The 21,384-nt window shown below is 37.2% G+C and overlaps 1 protein-coding gene across 1 annotated transcript in view; it reads left to right on the top strand.

Annotated features, from left to right (window-relative positions):
• Positions 1-21,384, top strand: part of PDLIM5 (PDZ and LIM domain 5) — a 239,437-nt gene that overhangs the window by 158,003 nt on the left and 60,050 nt on the right. Inside the window, exons 10-13 of the mRNA XM_052641597.1 lie at positions 6,000-6,116; positions 8,353-8,493; positions 9,227-9,358; positions 17,728-17,912. Coding sequence (XP_052497557.1) covers positions 6,000-6,116; positions 8,353-8,493; positions 9,227-9,358; positions 17,728-17,912 — 575 coding nt within the window. The remainder of the gene's footprint in view (positions 1-5,999; positions 6,117-8,352; positions 8,494-9,226; positions 9,359-17,727; positions 17,913-21,384) is intronic.

The raw sequence follows: 21,384 nt of genomic DNA, 5'->3' as shown, positions 1-21,384 counted from the left end.
CACGGGAGAAACAGCAACAACCTCAGATATGCGATGATGCCATTCTAATGGCAGAAAGTGAAGAGGAACTAAAGAGCCTCTTGATGAGGGTGAAGGAGGAGAGTGAAAGAGCCAGCTTAAAACTAAATATTAAAAAACCTAACATCACGGCATCTGGCCACATTACTTCCTGGCAAATAGAAGGGGAAAAGGTGGAAGTAGTGACAGGTTTCCTCTTCCTGGGCTCTAAAATCACTGCGGATGGTGACTGCAGCCATGAAATTAGAAGATAATTGCTTCTTGGCAGGAAAGCTATAACAAATATAACAGTGTGTTGAAAAGCAGAGACATTACTCTGCCAACTAAGGTCTGTAAAATCAAGGCTATGGTCTTTCCCAGTGGTCAGGTATGGTTAATGAGAGCTGTACCAGAAAGAAGGCAAAAAGTCAGAGAATTAATGCCTTCGAACTGTGGTGCTAGAGAAGACACCTGAATATCTCTTGTAAAGCAAGGAGATCAAGCCAGTTAATCTTAAGGGAAATCAACCCTGAATACTTGTTGGAAGGACTGGTGCTGAAGCTGAAGCTCTGGTATTTTGGTCATCTGATGCGAACAGCTGACTCATTGGAAAAGTCCCTGATGCCGGGAAAGGTTGAGGGCAGAAGAAAAAGAGGGTGTCAGAGGGTGAGATGGCTCGATGGCATCACTGATGCAATGGACATGAACTTGGGCAGACTCCGGGATATGGTGAGGGACAGGAAGGCCTGGCATGCTGCAGTCCATGGGGTCGCAAAGAGTCAGACACAACTGGGTGACTGAACACAACAAAAAGAGTTCACATAATACTAAGACTGGACATTTAATAATGTATCATCCATTACAGAAAAGCAAGATCAGAGGAATGCATGAAAGCTAGGGCAGAATTTGAAAGGTGCAGAAGAAAACTCTGCTTCATACGCTGTGGTGATGTAAATGGGAAGGAAATCCAAAAAGGAGGGGTATGAGTATATACATAGCTGATTCACTTGGCTGTACAGCAGAAACTACTACAACATTGTGAAGCAACTAAACCCCATTAAAAAGAGAGAGAGAGAGAATGAGATAAAACAACAAAGAACAAATTCTTTCCCCATGCAAATAAGTTCCAGTTCTTTCAAGGCCTCCATTTATATTTCCTTCTTTTCCTTGTTTCAGTAAAGTACAAAGCTCCAAGTAAAATTTCTTTGACCCAGTTTCTTTTATTTGCCCTCACAAAAATATAAACCTCATTTTGAATGGTGTTATTCTTTATTTCATAATCTTCTTTTAACTTCTGACAGTCAGTCCCCTCAGCCCCTCCATGTGCAAATCAAGGGTGCCCTATTTTCTTATTTTTAAATTATTTTCAAGATGAAATTTATAATAAATGTAGAATTAACAGGCTCAAATAATGTTTTTAGGCTGATTAAAAAAAAGGCAGTTGAAATTAATAAATTTAGCTTGTGATAAAAGGTGTCAGAAATTTCCACCTGAGGTTTTGTTAATTTAACTTACCAGAGGGGAAATCGTAATTACAAATGAATGCATATTTGTTGTTGGGAAGCTGGCAGAAGATTCCCATTTTTCCTGATGACAGATAGTTTCCTTGGCTAAAATAAATAAGTTTGCTCCTCCAGTGAACCCCAAAAGTACAGAATGCAGCTACAGTGCTGGTATAGCTCACTTTTTTTTTTTCCATTTTCTGCTTTCACAGTATTCTGTGAATGCTTGCCTTGTAGAAGACTGAATATACTAGCAACAATTTATTGTCATTTTCCTCTTTTACCTGCTATAAAATATATATGTAAGGCTTCTGATTTTTTTTTTCTTAATGAAAACCTACCATGTGGGGATTAATAAATCATTCTGTCTGATTATTTTGTGACATTCATGTGGAGAGTGAGGAGGATTGAAATCTGTGTTTGGAGACTGAAAGTTTTCATACTGTGAGGGAAAGTTTCTGTATTCCTTTTCAAGGTTAGTCTTTGTGAAGACTTTATTCTTATATAGTTTGGATGTCATTCCATCAAAATATGGATGAGCCAAATTAACATTTTGATACTTTGTAACTGAGCTGCATTTTAACATCCTTCCACCAGAAATAACTAGTGAAATAGTACTAAAAACAGGTAAGTGTATTAGATAAGGTCGGAGCACAGAAGATGGAAGAGAAGTGGTCAGTTGGATCCTATGATGAGACTAAATGAAATTAGGAATGCACCCCAAAAGACAAGACTGTATGATTCCACCTGTGTGAGGTATCTACAGTGGTCAAATTCACAGAAACAGAAATAGAATGGTGGTTACCAGGAGCTAGGGGGAATTGGGGAAAGGAAAGTTGTTATTTAATCAGTATATAGTTTTAGATTTATAAGATGAAAAAGCCATGGAGCTCTGGAAATCTGTTTCACAACAGTAGCTAGACCTAACATTACTAAACTATACACTTAAAAATGGTGAAGATGGTACTTTTTTTTTCTTTTTTTACAGTTGAAGTGTAGTTGACTTACAGTGTTGTGTTTCAGGTATACAGCAAAGTGATTCAATTATTCTTTTTCAGATTATTTTCTATCATAGTTAGGACTGTAAATTTTATGTTTGTTTGTCTTTTTTAACCACAATAAAAAGAAAGTGAGGAAATTGTCAATCAAATTTAGCCACAGAGAGGTCATTCAGGGCCTCAGCAAGAAAATGGTTTTCTGGAGGTTGGAGAGTGAGCCCACTTGAGGCAGTGGAAGAGGGGCAGGCTGCTGAGGAAATGGAGACTATGTAAGTAAAATTACTTCATAGCGTTTGGATGTTAAGGTACATGGGGGAAATAGAAGGTGAAGGTGTTTTCCTTGTTACTGTTGTTTTAAGAGAAACTATAGCAGTTTTGAATGGGGATGCAAAGCCTGTAGGGGGCACATAGAAAATGTGAGAGAAATTGATTGAGGCCAGAGATTGATTGAGGCTGCTGAGAAAAGGGGAGGAGCTAGAGTCTACAGCATAAGGAATTAGCGATTTGAGAGTTGCCAGGACTGGTAGATAGAGTTCCCCTGGCTGCTCCTACAGGTATGGTCAGGTTGGTAAGTTAATGAGATGGGCAACCTCACTCCTGCTTTGCCTGAGCAGACGGTTTACATGGGTCCCCACTGAAAAGCGCAGAAAGGCCCAGTACAGAGATTACACAAAGAAAGGCACAATTGCAAAGAAAGATAATGCACAAATAGCTCTTTGTTCATTTTCCCTGAGAAAAGCAGGCTAAAAGTCTGCAAGCCCAACTCTCCAGACATATCTGGGAAGTGTTCATACCTCTCTCTAGTGAGAAATGACAAGTGACTTAAGTAACAGACCGAGCCAAAAGTCTTGCTGCTCAGAGGTGCTATTAATTAGAGCTTTTTCCAACCCTAAAAAGAATATATATTGGGGAATGACAGAATGAGAATAGATATTGATGTCTGTTCCGTACTAAATGAGATAGTTTAAAATTTTCTTAAGTCTATTATTTTCAGACATTGGCTAAGCAAAGGAATAGATAATCAGTGTGTGTAACACATGGGAAACCTCCTGAGTACATTTGTTTGGAAACTTAGAAATCTGGCTTTAAAGGGTATTTTATGAGTTATATGAACCTTATTTTCAAATGGTATTCATTTTTCCTGTCAACAGAGTTTGTGGAGGTGTTGGAAAACTCAACTCCTTCAATTCACTGTGTTTTCCTTACCTGTCCTCATTATGTATTATATATTAATTATATATTATATATTAATATATAGGTATTGATATGTCTTACATACTATGTAGTATATACATTATGTACCAATATATAGGTATTGATAATATTTTATTTTTTCTAGGATATTGATAATTCTTTATGTTTTAAAGGACATTTGAAAAGTTTTTTTTGGAGTTCTAGTCATTTCTTTGAGGTTGTTCTTGTATCAGTTCTTAAACAGTAATACCTGTTTCACCTGAATTGGGAAACAGTCTCAAGAAGGTACGAGATATATTCTGTGGAAAAAACTCACTATAGATATAGTGAGTTTGTACGTGAAAACAATAAATTTCTCCAATGCATTTATTCAACAGATACTTATTTGTTGTTTTCTACGTTGTAAGCACTTTGTTTTACTTACACCAGCGAACGTAACTGTCCCTGACCTCAGGGAGCTTCTAATCTAGTGAGGGAGTCCAGATTCAAACAAATACCCACATAAATTGTATAATTAATATAATAACAAATTATGTGAAGAAAAAGTACAAGGTGGTATAAAACCATATGACACAGGCCGCATTTAGGTAATTTGGGAAATTAGGGAGACCTCCCTGAGGAGGTGACATTTAAACTGAGGCCAGAAGGATACTTAAGAACTAGTGTGATGAAGGTGTGGCAGAGAGCTGGGTATAGAAAGTGAGAGGTAATAGACTGCACAGTGGCCTTGAGGTGGGAAGAGGGTTTAAGAAGAGATGGGAGACCGCTGGACTGGAGCAAGCCAGACAGAGAGAAGGCTCTGTAAGAAAGGCTGGTGAGCAGGGAGCCTAGGATCTCAGCCATCCATGGAGCAGTGCTGGCAGCATCCAAGAACCAGACAGGGTCAGATTTATGTTCTTAAGAATTCACTCTGATAGCTGTGTGGGGACATTAGTCTCTGTGACGGGGGGTCAACAAACTTTCTCTCTAAGACATGAGGTAGTAAATATACTAGATTTTGTGAGTCATGTGGGTCTGTTGCAGCTACCCAGCTCTCCATGTTTTATGGAAGTAGCCGTAGACGTTATGTGAGTGACTGAACCTGGCTGTGTTCTCGGAAACTTATTTATAGATGCTGACATTTGAGTTTCATATAGATTTTACGTGTTGTGAAATAGTCTTTTTTTTTACTTTTTAAATCATTTAAAGATATGAAAGCCATTGTTAGTTCCCAGGCCGCGTGAAGATAGGAGGCAGGCTGACTTTGACCTGGGAGCTGTGGTTTGCTGACCCCTGTTATAGCACTTCTTTTCTTTCTTGTTTAACTTTTTTTACTCTGCCTCTTAAATGATGTTTACTTCTACCTTGACATTTTTCTTAAGTTATCTACACTTTTTTCTAACACTCTGTTAAAGATATGACCAGTACTAAATAAAAAATGGGAATATAACCTCTTCTATTTTTATCTTAGTGTTACATTTTCCATTTGAAAATCAATAGACATGACTGATCCATTCTACTTTTTTCCACAGGCTTTTTAAAAAATGAATAATTTTTTGTTTTTCCTGTTTATTTTTTTTTTCCCAAAGTGTTATACTTGGTGCTTTCTTCTTTCAGGCCTTACACTGAATTTTTTCATCTTCTCTTTACCTGGTAATAACTCTTAAATTTAATTCTGACATTCAAAAGAAAAAATGGTAAAGACATCAGGAAAACAAAATGCATCATATTCAAACAACACAATTGCTTGCAAACGTTTGTTTCTGATTAGATGAAATAGTTTCTTTACATCAAGGTAAATGACATCCGTATTATTTCAGATCTGCAAATAATTATTCTGACTTGAAGGGAAATTCCTAGTTGCTTTTGTGTATTGTGCTATTCAGCCCCACAGGATGCTAGAAAGCCTAAGGTTTTAGAAAGAGTACATACAGACTTGGTTCAACATCCATCTGAGCCTTACTAGGTATATGATATGATATGATATTATATGATATGATATTGGGCAACTTAATTTCTTGGAGCTGAAGTTTCTCTGAAGCGTGCAAAATACATAGTCAGTGATGGAAATTCCCACCCACCTTTCTTCCCCGTGTAAGCATGATAGTTTATCACATAAAAGTTGCTGTGTTAAAAAATGGCCTATATTTGGTGATGGTGAGGGTGTTTGGTGTTAGTTTTAACCTTCTACAGATATAAAGTTTAAAAAAAAAATCTAGCGGTATTCCAAAATGGAACCAATGTGCTTTTAAGGTGGTATACACGATTAAAGTCTGTACTTTTCATTAATATTTCCTCTGCCTTGTTTATTTTACTTCTGAAAACTCAGGTTTGACAGTTCTCTGGAAGACCTACCTCAGAGTGGACCTCACCCACCTACAACTGCTCAGGTTTTACATATTGGTGGCCAAGTAGCCACAGTTTCTAAAGTAACTACGTATTCTAGGTAGAGTTTTTTCCTCTTGTCTGTCTAAATTTTAATGCTGGTGGTGATAGGTACTAAAACTGTTTGACTATTAATAAAAAGGAAAAGCTGATCATAGATTACAGAACTGACATCTCTAATATATAGACAGAGCTTGGCACTCAGCCTTGGTGGAACACTGCTTTACACTACTTTTAAATTTTTCATTTTTTGTTTGGATTCTGAGTTCTAGTTTAGAGTCAGGAAATCTGTGCCTTTTCTTTGTTCACTGTGCTTTGGAAAGTCATCTTTCTTGAGTTTGTCATAAGTCTATTGAATTAGAGCATTCCCATCTAAAAAAGAACTGATAGAAATTTTATGTTCTAGGTGCCCAGATATATTCTAATTGTATTGAGGTTAATTTTCCTAAGATTTTGAAGGACTCTGCTCATACTCAATCTTTTTATACTATTATTTGTGATACAATATGATGAAAGAAATTCATTATAGCTTCCTTGTCTTCTTATAGAAGAAGGATAATTTAGCTGATTGATTTTTTTAGATGACTTTTTTGTAGACTTCAGTGTCTCATTATTTGCCATTATTTCCCTGAAATAGAAGCCATTGTCTCAAAGATGCAGAGTAATTGAAAAACTCAAAGTTGAGTCAGTTGTAACTGTATTCTTCCACTTTGTATGACACTCATATTCTTCTGCTCTGCTGCTTATCGCATTTTTCTTTTCTTTTCCTCAGACCCCATTTTTTCTTTTCTAGCCATTCACCACAGTTAAAACATATCTACACAGTTCAATTAAATTACAGACTTACCAAAAATTATACTTAAGCAATTCTCTCTCTGTGTGTGTATATATATATATAGATAGATAGATAAATGACTTACCACGGTTTTCTTAATTTGTCTTCTAATGTTGTATAAAATTATAGCCAGTGGAACTAAGAATAATGAATTATCAAATTCTTCTAGAAGGGAGAAGAGGAGACAGGGAGAAGAGACTTATATCAACCCTCACAGTTTTGGGCATCAGAGCTCTTATTCGCTTGAGTTGAGTTTGGTACATGATTATATTGTGTTAGAGGTGGCCACTGTCACCAGTTTTGGAAAAGGCAGTCATAGTATAGTGAGGCTATTCATTAAGAACTTATATGCGTAATTAAAGCAGAGAGACATAGATTTCATCCCATGCATTTTAAACTTTCTTTTTACCTAATAAAAAAAAGAAGTTCTCAATTCCAGCTTGATAACCAGAGTTGAGAGAAGGGCATGGCAACCCACTCCAGTATTCTTGCCTGGAGAATCACCACGGACAGGGGAGCCTGAAGGGCTACATACAGTCCATAGGGTCGCAAAGAATCAGACACGGCTGAGAGACTAAGCAACAGCAGCAACCAGATTTGAAAATCATTACAGTCCTAACGATGGAATGTTAATTCCTATCTAGGCATATGACCTTTTCTAAAAGACCGAAGGAAACTATTACTTTAAATAATTGGAATTTTGAAGGTAAAATTTCATAGCAGCATTTTTGAATCTTTACAGAGCTAACTGAAAATAGAAATACAGAGCATCATTAGAGAAGGTGATCTTTTAGTCATATTCACCGTAACTACTGTTTATTTCTGCAAAGGTGTTTGCCCTCTCCAAATAGTTTTACTCTCAATATTTAAAAGTTATTTCTTGTCTGTATTAATATGTATTGTAGCTTCTGAATAAGCAGGCGATTGTACCTGCTTCTCTTGAAAACTCGAGTCTCATTAAAACGTCAGGCTCTGGGTGTATATCATCTCTAAGGTGTTTATCAATTCTACATTCTCGTTATGTAGAAGCTTTTTGGAAAAGTTGGTGTAACATTCCTTCTTTTTCTGCTTATTGAAATTCACCCTTCATGTTTGGATTTATTTTCTACTTAGTTTTTGACAAAAAGGAAGTTGTTGACAAATCAGTCTTCAAATTTCTATTGTTATATGATACTGATTTCACTTTAAGCAGGATTAGAGACTGTGAGCTTAGAAACATTCAAAAATGTTTGTATAGTATTTAACCCAGTTTTATGGAGGATTATGTATCAGATTTTAATTTCTGAGAGAAATCATAGTAACAGTAAATAAAGGATCTGAGCTCCTTTTACACTTGTGACATGTCACACCTTTAAAAGTCTAAGTATTAACATGGCATGGTTGCTATCTTATCTTTATTATGCTACCCCTTCTCACTTTCCTTTTTGCTCCTCTTCTCTGTTTTTCTGCTGACCGATTTAAGCAGCTCCACAAGAAATGTGGCAACCAGTCCTTTGGAAGCTTCTCGAAGCTTGTCTACCTTGTCTTCTCCTGCTAGATACAGTGCTGCCGTTCTGAGCAGCGCAGCCGCTACTGTGTCTGCTGTTCTTGCTGCAAAAACCAGGTAGAGCTGCATGTACGGTGTGCATCTGATGTGAACCCAGCGCTTTTCACTGTCTTACAACTCACCGCTGGGAAAGCATTCCCATTGGAATCAGCCACAGCCCTGTTAGGAGATCTTCATTGTATTGGGGACATTTTTTTCTAGGTTGTGGCTATATCCCACAGAGTTTATTACTGATTTTTCCTAAAATAATCCTTTTATCTCTTTCCATTACCACCCTTTATCTGTGATACTTCTCAGTTGTGTGGATTGTTGCATGTTGTGTGCCTATTGACTTTTGAGTGTTTATCATTTTTATGAAACAGAATTCTGAAACGGAATCAAGCATAAATAGGTATTTTAGATTTCTGTTGGTTTTACCTTCTCCCACAAGCTGGTTATGGTTGAAGTTGATCTAAAGCCTAACTATTCTAATGTCTGTTCATCCTGTAGAAAGACTAAACCTTTTTATTGTTGTAGGGTTTTGTTTTTACATAATTTCTAGTAGTTTTTATAGCTTTTGATGCTTTCCAAAGGATTGCCTTGATCAACTTTGATGAGAATTTACTCAATTCTGTATTAATGAGTAGAATAACATAATAGACACTTCATCCTCTTTCTGCTGCTTTGTTCTGTATCTGTCCCTCTCTCTCTCTTTGGGAATGTTTCAAATCACAGACTATAAAAACTACATACTTCCTGCTATCAGTAGTGTGATTTTTCGACTTAAAATTCTTTCTGAATGCTCACCCAGGCTCTCCAGTCCCGAAAAATATCACTCACTCCTGGATGCACTTTGCATCAGCCCTGTATCCAAGCCTTTAGCTTTTTCGTATCTCCAGCCCTTGAGGAAATCAACTGGCTCTGTCCATGTTAAGAAGACCAGGTACGGGGAGAGTGGATGTCATAACGGGGGGCTTGCTGTGAAAGGTACTGCTTTCTCTGACACTGAAGCACTGTATTAACAGCCCAAATGAGAAATCCTAGAGCTGTTTTGTGTCCAGTTTCAAATTAGCTATAATTTCAATGCAGCAATAATGCACGAGCACATTATTTTGTATGATTATTAACTTGACTTTTAATCCTTTGTGACATCTCTTATTAGCACACTTGATATTTGGTATGAAATAGGACCCTGTTTTTTATTGCATGGATATTGCTATATGAGAAGAATTGTTTAATAAGATATACCTTTATACTTTTCAAAAATATGAAAAAGAATAATAATTGCTTTTGATTGGCTACTATCTTATAGTTCTTAGATATGAGAGTTTTACTTTGTCAGACAACTTAGTTTTCACCATATCTGGGAAGTGCTGAAATGCAAAAATGAATTTTTCTCCCAGACTTAACAATTATGCTAAAAATTATTAGGTATAATGTAAAAATAAAAAAAATCCCAAATGTTTCCTAAAGGTATAATCTTAATGAAATGACTATATTGTTTCTGAAAGAACATAAAATTAATGGCAGAGAGTATGACTGGTAATTCATAAAAGCCTGATGTGACCTGTTGATCATATGTTTGTGTCCTACCAACAGTGTTATGGATGTGCTCAATATACTTAATTACAGACATCCCTTGGAGATATTACAGGTTTGGTTCCAAACCACTGCCATAAAGTAAATAGTGCAATAAAGCAAGTCACACACTTTATTTGTTTTCCAGTACATATAAAAGTTATATTTACCCTATATTTATTCCATTAAGTGTACAATAGCATTATGTCTAAAAAATTAATGTATATACCTTAATTTAAAACTACGTTATTGCTTAAAGATGCTGACCATTATCAGAACCTTCAGAGAGTCATAAACTTTTTGCAGTGGTAATACCAAAGATCACTGATCACAGATCACTATAACAAATGTAATAATAATGAAAAATTCTGAAATCTTGTGAGAGTTACCAAAATATGACACAAGGTGGGCAGCAAATGCATTTGCATAAATGATGCTGATAGACTTGCTTGATACAAGGTTGCCACAAACCTTCAGTTTGTGAAAAGAAACACAGTATGTATGAAGCACAGTGAAGTACAATTAAATAAGCTCTGTGTAACTCTGGATAACTTTTAAGGGAGATGTTTGAACAGGGGGAAGACATATCATTGTACATTTTGATCTAAGGAAAAAAATACCCAAAATTATTTGTGGAATTGTGATCGTTAAGTGAGCAGAAATATAACATTGTTAGGGCTAAGTTTATACAAAGACAGGTGCTGACTACCCTTGGAATAAAAATTCCTTTGAGAACACAATAGAATCTCTAAATCCTCTATTGCTTTCTTTCTGTCCTTATTTTTAACTAAATGGCTTATGGTATGTTTTGGCTGACATCAGATGGAGATGGAATGAGGAAAAGCACTGGTTATGAGAAAATACCCCGTTTCTCCATTTGTGCCATGCTCATTCAGCTTTTGATTTTTTATTCCAGTAAGTTATTTTGTTCTCACTGTTGAACAGAAAAAGAACAACATAAAAATCGTTATATACCTTGTTTGAAGAATTAATGTTTTTCATTTATCATTGCAAAACAGAACAGTTTTATAATTTTTTGGTATGTAGTTGTTACGTGGTAAGTCAGTCTGTTTTTAAGCAGGAAAAGTTACTCTAAAAAAAAAATGCATCCCTGATTTCCTTTCAAATCAGGCTCCTTATTGTTTAAATGAACTTTTTTTTTTTTTCTAAATATGCCTGCAGTTATGAACTGACTGTCCATGGACCTACTTCTAGAGGAAGTGTTAGTAGTAATTTTCATTACTTTTTATTAACAGTTGTAGACACAAGCTAAATATGTTTGATATCCAGAGAAGGAAAATGGTTCTCGACAAGGTAAGCTAGCTGGCATTCTGCAAAGCAAAAGTGCAGGGTTTCCTGAAGAGACCTTCCCACCTCAGTGAGAAGTGTACTAGAAAGGGCAGTGGGATAATGTCAGAGGTATTTTATCTCTGATTTTTGCTTTTGTTTAACAGTAATCTTTAAAATTAAAACAGAAGTCTGTATAGTCAAAGCTATGGCTTTTCCAGTAGTCATGTATGGATATGAGAGTTGGACCATAAAGAAGGCTGAACGCCGAAGGATTGATGCTTTTGAACTGTGGTGTTGGAGAAGACTCTTAAGAGTCCCTTGGACTGCAAGGAGATCAAACCAGTCAGTCCTGAAGGAGATCAATCCTGGATATTCAATGGAAGGACTGATGCTAAAGCTGAAGCTCCAACACTTTGGGCACCCGATGTGAAGAGCTGACTCATTGGAAAAGACCCTGATGCTGGGAAAGATTGAAGACAGGAAGAGAAGGAGAGGACAGAGGACAGGATGGTTGGACGGCATCACCGACTCGATGGACATGAGTTTGAGCAAGCTCCGGGAGATGGTGAAGGACCGGGAAGCCTGGCGTGCTGCAGTCCATGGGGTCACAAAGGGTCAGACACAAGTGAGCGACTAAATAGCAACAAATCTTTAAAATTATAATAAAGCGTAGTACAATACAAGACTTGTCTCTCCATTATAGTATTTATATTTAATGTGTTGAATTTTAATACAAAAAGTTTAAGAATTTTGCTTAGGAAAATACAAAAAGTTTTCTTGTAAACAGAATTCTGGAACAAAGGAGACTCGTGATGGCTCTATATGTCTCGATCCTTTTATAAAGTTCTTAAAGAATTAAGAATTCTTAATAGCATTCTATAAGAATACTTATAATTATGACCTTCCAGAAATACTCCTTTCTTACCACTTCAGAATGTGTGTATTCATTCCTATATCAATTTTTGTAAGACTTTAGCTAAAAACTGCTTAGTTTAAACATTGATGTTTAAAATCTGTGATGTACAGTTGGCTTTTAAAAAATTTAAACATGTAATTATGATAATTAGAATAAAAGTTACCTAAGATTATTCTTTGAGCAGAGATTCTCTTTTGAAAATAGACTTGAAATTTCCAACTCTTCCCCATCTGCAGCTGAAATTTATTTGTTATAATAGTTAAACAAATGTGGGGAAAGAATGTAAATTTAAGATAAATCAGGTTGCTGACACTGAAAATTAACTTTTCTTCCTTTTTCTTTTATCCTCATTAGCTCAGTTTTGAAACCTTTGCTCTATCAGTATACATTTTTCTCCATTTTAAGGTTTTGAAATATGAAACAGAATCTGGTATTCTTCAGATGGAAGTCATATTAATTTTAACATTTCATTTCAGCGCTTGTTTATTTGGCAGACTAGTGAAAATGATCATGTTTGATGCTGAGCTTGGTATTAATCAACATTGCTAATGGATTTGCTCTGGTTTTCTTACTAGGATCTTTTAGAAAGCAGTTTAATTTGTTTAGAATTTAGGTATACCTTAAACCATTTAAGTTTAGAAAAAATGTACATGAGTCATGATTTTATATACCAATCTATGTGTTCATGACTGTTATATTAATGTTAGTCATTAGTTTGAAATGTTTTGCTGCTAGTGATTATTGATGGCATTTTCCCCAAATATAGAATTATATAGCTGATGGCCTTATTAATTTTGTAATCTTTACATAATGTTCATATATTTCTTTAAGTAATAAGTAATAGTTAAATATTAGAAAAAAAAAGATGTTTGATTTTTAGGGGCTTGGACATCATATATTTAAACATGATTGTCTAGAGAAAACTTAATTTTTTCCCATTAATACATTAAATATTTTAAGTTAATAGAGATCTATTCTAGAGATTTTTTCAGCTCTGCTAATCAATCCTGATATAAATAGAACTCCCTTGCTTATAACTTAGATTTTTAAAATTCTTTATAATCTGCACACCCTTTGTATCTAAAGAGTACTATTTAAGATTTAAAATCTCAGTCTTTGGGAGAAAATATATATAGAACTGTGTACAAAGATTACAAAAAATATGAAAACATTTTTTGCTTATGAGATACTGTGTGTCATTTAAAACTGAGTTGAAGAGGCAAGATTATACCTGACCTCAAAATCTTGGATCAGAACTATCTACAAACTACATTTAGAAGCAAAATCACTAGTGCAGATGAAGGATGTTTACTTGCTAAATGTGCTTATCTCTAGATGTCTGAGCTACATATTACGGGATATGGCATTTCTGGAGCATACAGTCTGTGCTCAGCAGTGTGTTCAGTACTTGATGTGTGTTAGATCTGTTATCTCATTGTATTTCATTTAATCCTAGCAATAACCTTGGAATAACATAGCATTTTTTTGAAGTAGGTTGAGTCACGCTAGTAAAGTAATGCTCAAAATTCTCCAAGCCAGGCTTTAGCAATACGTGAACCGTGAACTTCCAGATGTTCAAGCTGGTTTTAGAAAAGGCAGAAGAACCAGAGATCAAATTGCCAACATCCGCTGGATCTTGGAAAAAGCAAGAGAGTTCCAGAAAAACATCTATTTCTGCTTTATTGACTATGCCAAAGCCTTTGACTGTGTGGATCACAATAAACTGTGGAAAATTCTGAAAGAGATGGGAATACCAGACCACCTGACCTGCCTCTTGAGAAATCTGTATGCAGGTCGGGAAGCAAGTGTTAGAACTGGACATGGAACAACAGACTGGTTCCAAATAGGAAAAGGAGTATGTCAAGGCTGTATATTGTCACCCTGCTTATTTAACTTCTATGCAGAGTACATCATGAGAAACGCTGGGCTAGAGGAAGCACAGGCTGGAATCAAGATTGCTGGGAGAAATATCAATAACCTCAGAAATGCAGATGACACCACCCTTATGGCAGAAAGTGAAGAGGAACTAAAGAGCCCCTTGATGAAAGTGAAAGAGGAGAGTGAAAAAGTTGGCTTAAAGCTCAACATTCAGAAAACTAAGATCATGGCACCCAGTCCCATCACTTCATGGCAAATAGATGGGGAAACAGTGTCAGATTTCATTTTTGGGGGGCTCCAAAATCACTGCAGATGGTGATTGTAGCCATGAAATTAAAAGATGCTTACTCTTTGGAAAGAAAGTTATGACCAACCTAGATAGCATATTCAAAAGCAGAGACATTACTTTGTCAGCAAAGGTCCATCTATTCAAGGCTATGGTTTTTCCAGTAGTCATGTATGGATGTGAGAGTTAGACTATGAAGAAAGCTGAGCACAGAGGAATTGATGCTTTTGAACTGTGGTGTTGGAGAAGACTCTTGAGAGTCCCTTGGACTGCAAGGAGATCCAACCAGTCCATCCTAAAGGAGACCAGTCCTGGATGTTCATTGGAAGAACTGATGTTGAAGCTGAAATTCCAATACTTTGGCCACCTGATGCAAAGAGCTGACTCATTTGAAAAGACCCTGATGCTGGGAAAGATTGAGAGCAGGAGGAGAAAAGGGTGACAGAGGTTGAGATGGTTGAATGGCACCACCGACTCAATGGACATGAGTTTGGGTAGACTCTGGGAGTTGGTGATGGACAGGGAGGCCTGGCTTGCTGCAGTTCATCGGATCGCAAAGAGCTGGACACAACTGAGTGACTGAACTGAACTGTGTCACAGTGTTTCAGGTATACAATATAAGTGAATCGCTTTACTGTATGCCTGAAACAATGTAAGTCAACAATATTATATTTTTCATATTCTGTTCCATTATAGGTTATTACAAGATATTGAGTATAATTCCCTGCTATACAGTAGGCCCTTGTTTATCTATTTTATATACAGTAATATGTATCTGTTAATCCCAAATTCCTAATTTATCCCCCCTGTCCCCTTTAGTAACCCATAAGTTTGTTTTCTATATCTGTGAGTCTACTTCTTTCTTGTAAATAAGTTCACTTTTGTGTTTTTTTTTTAGATTCCACATGTGAGTGATGGCATATAATATTTGTCATTCTCTGTGTGGCTCAGTATATAAGTGCATCCTTGTGGCTGTAAATGGCATTATCTCATTCTTTTCATGGCTGAGTGATGTTCCATTGTATATGTGTACCACATCTTCTTTATTCATGGGAATCCATCCTGTTGATGGACACTTAGGTTGCTTCCATGTTTTGGCTATTATAAATAGTGCTGCTATAAACACTGGGGTGTGTGTATCTTTTTGAATTAGAGTTTTTGTAAAATAAAAAAAATCTGACCATCAGAAATCTTTTAAAAGGTACTTAATGCTTAAGTTTGGTTTCCATTAATATTCTTTATTGTGTCTTTACTGACAATTGTGTTCAGCACTGCCATTAGGTAAACTGTCTTTCATTTTTTATTTATGATAAAATTATTAAACTGCCTAAGTTTTTCATGTATTTTTTACCATCAAGCAGATTTGAGTTTTCATTATACTCATTAGAAATGATAGAAGAAGGTGATGGCTCTGCTACACTTGAATGTGAGGGAACAATAATAGGGAATAGTATTTCAAGATAGTTAAAATAGCTCTAGTGTGATTTTTCAAAACTACTTGTTGTCAGAAGTGCCCTAAACCCACCGTCAGGTTTGGATGACTCATGGGAGGACTTGGCAGAACTTAGTCTGTAGTAGCGCTCGTGATTGAGGGTCGTTACAGTGAAAGAACGCAAAGCAGAATCCGCGCGGAGAAAGGTGCATGGGGCAAGTCAAGAAGAAAGGAGGCTCAAGTTTCCAAACCTCCCTGTGAGGTCACCCATGATGTGTGGATGCCTACTGCAAGGACTTACAAGACATGCAAAGTGTTCTCTACCAGAGAAGCTATTTAGAAACCAAGTTCCTGAGACGGGTTTCGTTGGGGCTCATCACATAGGCAATGCTGTGCCTCGTTCGTACCCAGTCTCCAGCTTGCAGAAGGACAGCAGGTGTTTATCATAAACCACACTGTAGATAAAGTTTAGGTGCAGTGAGCACTCTTTATCTTTTAGAGGAACTTTTATATGACTGTAGGGAACTGTTGACCAGCCAAGTTCCCAAAAGCCGGTCACAGGGCAGCCTTGCAGCAGCCTTGTAAAGGGTAGGTAGCGTCAGCCTGTTCTGTTAGGCTGTGCAGGGTTCAAGAGGCCTTGGGGAAGTTAGGTATTCTTAGTCATTTACAGTAATATGGTGGGCATGATTGCAGTTGAAACTTCAGCCTAACAGTATAACTAAGGGTATTTATTTTGTCTAGCTGTTGATTTCAGGTATTGAAGGAATTGAGTCTCTGTGCATAGAATTATTTAGTAAGTGGTAGCTCAGTTTCTGTTGAAAAGCCAGTAGGATGTATTATTGTTGTTATCATTGTTACCATTTTTATTATACTTCATTTGAGAGAAACTGTTTATAGTATTACACCATTCCAGAAGTGCCTACTTTATAATTTGGGCTACCTAGAATTATTTTTTTAATGATGATATATAAGTATAAATAACAAATGACTGGGATAATAAAAGCCATATCATCTTCTATATCAAACTGGAACCAGCATAAATAAGACCTCCGGTTAAGCAAATAGCTCTGATTGAGAGAGGACAGTGGCAGACTTGTCTCTTGTTTTCTTGTATCATGAAGAAATCTGCTGTGTTAGACTGCAGATATTGTCTCCTGTTTTCCACTATGTACCACAGTGTCTGGCACGTATTATAGTAGGTGCTTAAGTATTTACTGAAAGAATGTGTAACTGAGCGAGTGTATGAGTGAAACAAGTGACTGGTGAGATGTCAGGGAAACTTGATCCCTAAGATACCAGAAGAATGTGGTAAAGAAAAGGCTGCTTCTGCCATTTCATACAGATTATCAAGGATTCTCCAATAGTTAATTGTTGTATTCTACATGACCCTTCTGGAATGTTGAGATAGAGGAAATTAGCTTCTTATTTAAAAGATTTGGCTGTGTAACTTTTCCAGTGCCTAGTTTCTCAGGTTTGGGCTTCCCTGGGGGCTCAGTGGTAGAGAATTTGCCTGCCAGTGCAGAAGAGGTGGTTTGATCCCTGGGCCAGGAAGATCTCCTGGAGGAGATGGCAACCCACTCCAGTTCTCTTGCTGGGATAATCCCATGGACAGAGGAGTCTGGGTTGCAGTACACAGAGTTGCGAAAGGGTCAGACATGGCTTAGCAACTAAATGACAAAAAGAACAATTTCTCAGAGTGGACCTTTTAAAGGGAATTTCCAAAGATTGAACAAATGCACCCTGATTGTTTTCCTTTCCTTTTCTTTTTCCTGTTTTAAAGAGAGTCAGTCCCCTGTCATGGTATTAGAGTTTTCTTTAAAATATCATATTTTTGTTTTCCTTTAGAGATTTAATAGGCCAAGAAAAGGACAAATCACTACTAAGTTAGATTACTACCACTTTACCAAAAACGTCTCCTCCTTTTCTCTCCAGCAATGCCCAGGAGCCTTCTCAGCAGCCTGCCCCATCAGCAGGTGCAGCTTGGAGCTCCCCCGAGAGGCCGGGAAGCCCAGGCTCGGCCAGACCAGGGGTGGCTGGGCTCACCACTGCTGCCGCCTTCAAGCCTCTGGGGTCCAGTGGGATCAAGTCATCAAACTGGCAACGGCCCAGCCAAGCAGGTACTTCACCAAAGAAATCTCTTGCTTTTTTGCATTTAAGTGTAACTATGAAAATGTGTTCTGGGATATATTTCAGCTAGAATTCACTGCTGAAAGCCTTCTCAATCATTCGAGATTTACGAAAGACTGGGAAGAGTAGTTGCAGCTATCTTTTCTTCTGAAGTGTCTGATTAACATTCTGTGTGTGTGTGACACAGTTGCCACTTGCTCTTTATAATTATAGAATTGAGAGCATTTCCTGGTTTTCCAGATTACCCACAAAGCATGGGTTGATTTGTAAATTTGGGGTCTTATTAACAAACTATGTTGTCTGAAGGTTAGCCTTGGACATACAACTTCCTGGTTTTGATCATATATACAGAATAACAGGGACAGATACATTTGCTGCCATCAGTTATCGAAGAAAGAGTCTTTTACTTCCTGTCGTTGGGCTCCATCTGGAAACCTGACTTTACATTCACTTCTATAGATAAATAGCTTTAAATAAAGTCACTTAACCTTGACCCTCAGTTTTCTGATCTGCAAAATGGAAGACTAAATACTTCTCCCAACATGAGTGAAAGTTATGGTTATAGGATGAAAGTGCCACTTTAAGATGGGACTACACTTAAATGTTGCTGATCCCACCCTCAGTCTTCATCTCTTCGCACTCTTGACACTCTCCTAGATGATATGTCATCAAGATTCCCTTTACTACCCAGCCACTGGTAATTTACTTCCTATCAGGCTTCCGTGATAGGAAAGAATCTGCCTGCAGTGCCAGAGACCCTGGTTCGATTCCTGGGTCAGGAAGATCCTCTGGAGAAGGGACAGGCTACCCACTTCAGTATTCTTGAGCTTCCCTTGTGGCTCAGTTGGTAAAGAGGCCACCTGCAATCCGGGAGACCTGGGATTGATCCCTGGGTTGGGAGGACCCCCTGGAGAAGGGAAAGGCTACGCACTCCAGTATTCTGGCCTAGAGAATCACATGGACTGTATAGCCCTTGGGGTCGCAAAGAGTCAGACTTGACAAAATGACTTTCACTTCACTTCTCACCCTCAACCTTGTTGACCTCCAAGTGGCACCTCCAACACTATGTGTCTGAGAAAACCCTAACTGTCTCTGGGGATGATAACCAGGCACCAGAGTGAGAGTGAAAGCTTGAGACTCCGTTCCCATGCTCTCACAGGAACTAACACCCAATGATTCCATCTCTTCCTGAGTATTTCCCAGATTTCTTTTCTCCTCTTTGTGGTCACAGCAGCTGTCTTGGTCCAGGCCCTGGTCTTTGCAGACGGCTCCTAATCAATTTCCCCATCTCCTCACCCTGGAAGTCTGTCCTCCTTAATGCAAGGGATATTTCTGAAACTCATTTGCCCACCATTACTCCCCTGCTGCAAAGGCTGGACTGTTTCCCCCTTCCTTCACTAATCATGAAGACCTTTTCCCTCTGACCTCTGCTAACTTTTCAGTCTCATCTCCTGCTGCTCACACTTTGTAACTGCTCTGGTTTTACTAAAACTTCTTCAGTTACTGAGACTTGCCATGTTAATTTGCTTTTGAAAGTTCAGGTTCCTCTGCAAAGAAGATACTTTTTTAACTTATCCCTTGTATATTTCTAGTCTTCCTTCATCAGTTTTGGGAGGGGTATTAATTGAATATACAAGGGGCTGCTTTGGAAAATATGATAACTTTATAACTTTCTATATAAAAATAGGTCATTTATTATTTTTTTTAGTTGATAAGAGTGGAAAGAATGAATTTTTAGTTAATTAGGAATCCATCTTTGTTTCATATTTTCCATAACATTTAAATATATTAACGCTAACTTCATTTATTGTAAGTAAATTATCTTTAATAAATTACTAATTATTTATATAGTTAAAATTTATTTCTTAGTGTCATTTGCATGTTTTTGAATTACCATTACTAATTTTTAAAGCTAAAAGCATTGTGTGGAAGAAAGAGGAAAGGCCGTTACGCATGACCTGGACTATTTTGTTTGCTTGTTTATTATTATTACCTTAATTTAAACAAAGGTTTTTTAATTTGACCGAGCTGCCCAGCAGGTAGGATCTTAGTTCCCCAGCCAGGGATCAAACCTGTGCCCCCTGCAGTGGAAGAGCAGGGTCCTCACCACTTGACTGCCAGGAGATCCCCTGATCGAGACTATTTTAAACAAAAGACTATTTTATTACTTTTGAAAACTTAAAAGATTTAAAATAATATCATTAGCAAGACCTGTTTTCTTGGAAAAAATGCTGACACCTCAGCCCTCAGTTCAGTTCAGTTCAGCCGCTCAGTCGTGTTCAACTCTTTGCAACCCCGTGAATAGCAGCACGCCAGGCCTTCCTGTCCATCACAAACTCCCGGAGTTCACCCAAACTCCTGTCCATCGAGTTGGTGATGCCATCCAGCCATCTCATCCTCTGTCATCCCCTTCTCCTCCTGCTCCCAACCCCTCCCAGCATCAGGATCTTTTCCATTGAGTCAACTCTTCACATGAGGTGGCCGAAGTACTGGAATTTCAGCTTTAGCATCAGTCCCTCCAATGAACACCCAGGACTGATCTCCTTTAGAATGGACTGGGTGGATCTCCTTGCAGTCCAAGGGCCCTATACATTTTAAATTATTTCCACTTATTTAGAACTTATCTATAACAATGAAGAATTGCTGTATTTATTTTATATATGGTTGAATACAAAAAGTAACTTTCACAAAAAATTTGGGGGGAATAGTAATTGGAAGCAAACAGGAGAATGTTTCCTAAAAGAGCAAGGAAAAGACTAAATTTCAGAGGCAGAACTGAAAGGAGGGTACAGAGCATACGTGCTGTGAAGTGCAGGAAGGTATGTGTACCGCTTTTGGAAAATCAGAAACGGGGGGCAAAATACTGCTCAGCCTGTTAGAATAAAAAGAAAACTTCCAATTGATGTCAAACTCTTGGAGGATACACTACAGTAAAATTACCACAAGGGGGCGATAGAATCCTTTTTTTCTCTCATTCTAATACAATTTAATAATCAAAACAGGCAAACAAATATAATCATGATTCAAATGGTTAGTATTTAAATTATTAACCCTTTTACAGAAAGTGTAACTGAATTTAATCTGATCAAAACTATAACAGGGTAGAAAACTGTATGTTATATGGTATAAAGCATTAATTCTTATTAAAAGGAAGTATATTTTGCCATTGTGAAGTGTTAGTTGAATTACATCTTGATGCTTAAATCAGAAAATATTTGCAGAACTCCTGCTGTTTATCTTGCTCTAGGTACTATACTGGCACTTAGTGAGTTTATGTTATGTTAAAGTTATTTATTTTATGTTGCTTTGTAAAAATTGTAAAATAAATACAAAATTCCTAGCCACTCAGGTTCTTTTATTGTACTCTAACAGTATACCGTATTTCAAACAAAATAAAACAATACCTCAGAGTCTACTCTTAGTCGCTAATAAATAGTTTCAAGGACTTCCTTATGCAGATGT

The sequence above is a fragment of the Budorcas taxicolor genome, chromosome 6 (assembly GCF_023091745.1).
Source record: "Budorcas taxicolor isolate Tak-1 chromosome 6, Takin1.1, whole genome shotgun sequence".
Lineage (NCBI taxonomy): Eukaryota > Metazoa > Chordata > Mammalia > Artiodactyla > Bovidae > Budorcas > Budorcas taxicolor.
This window is presented reverse-complemented; position numbering and strand designations above follow the sequence as displayed.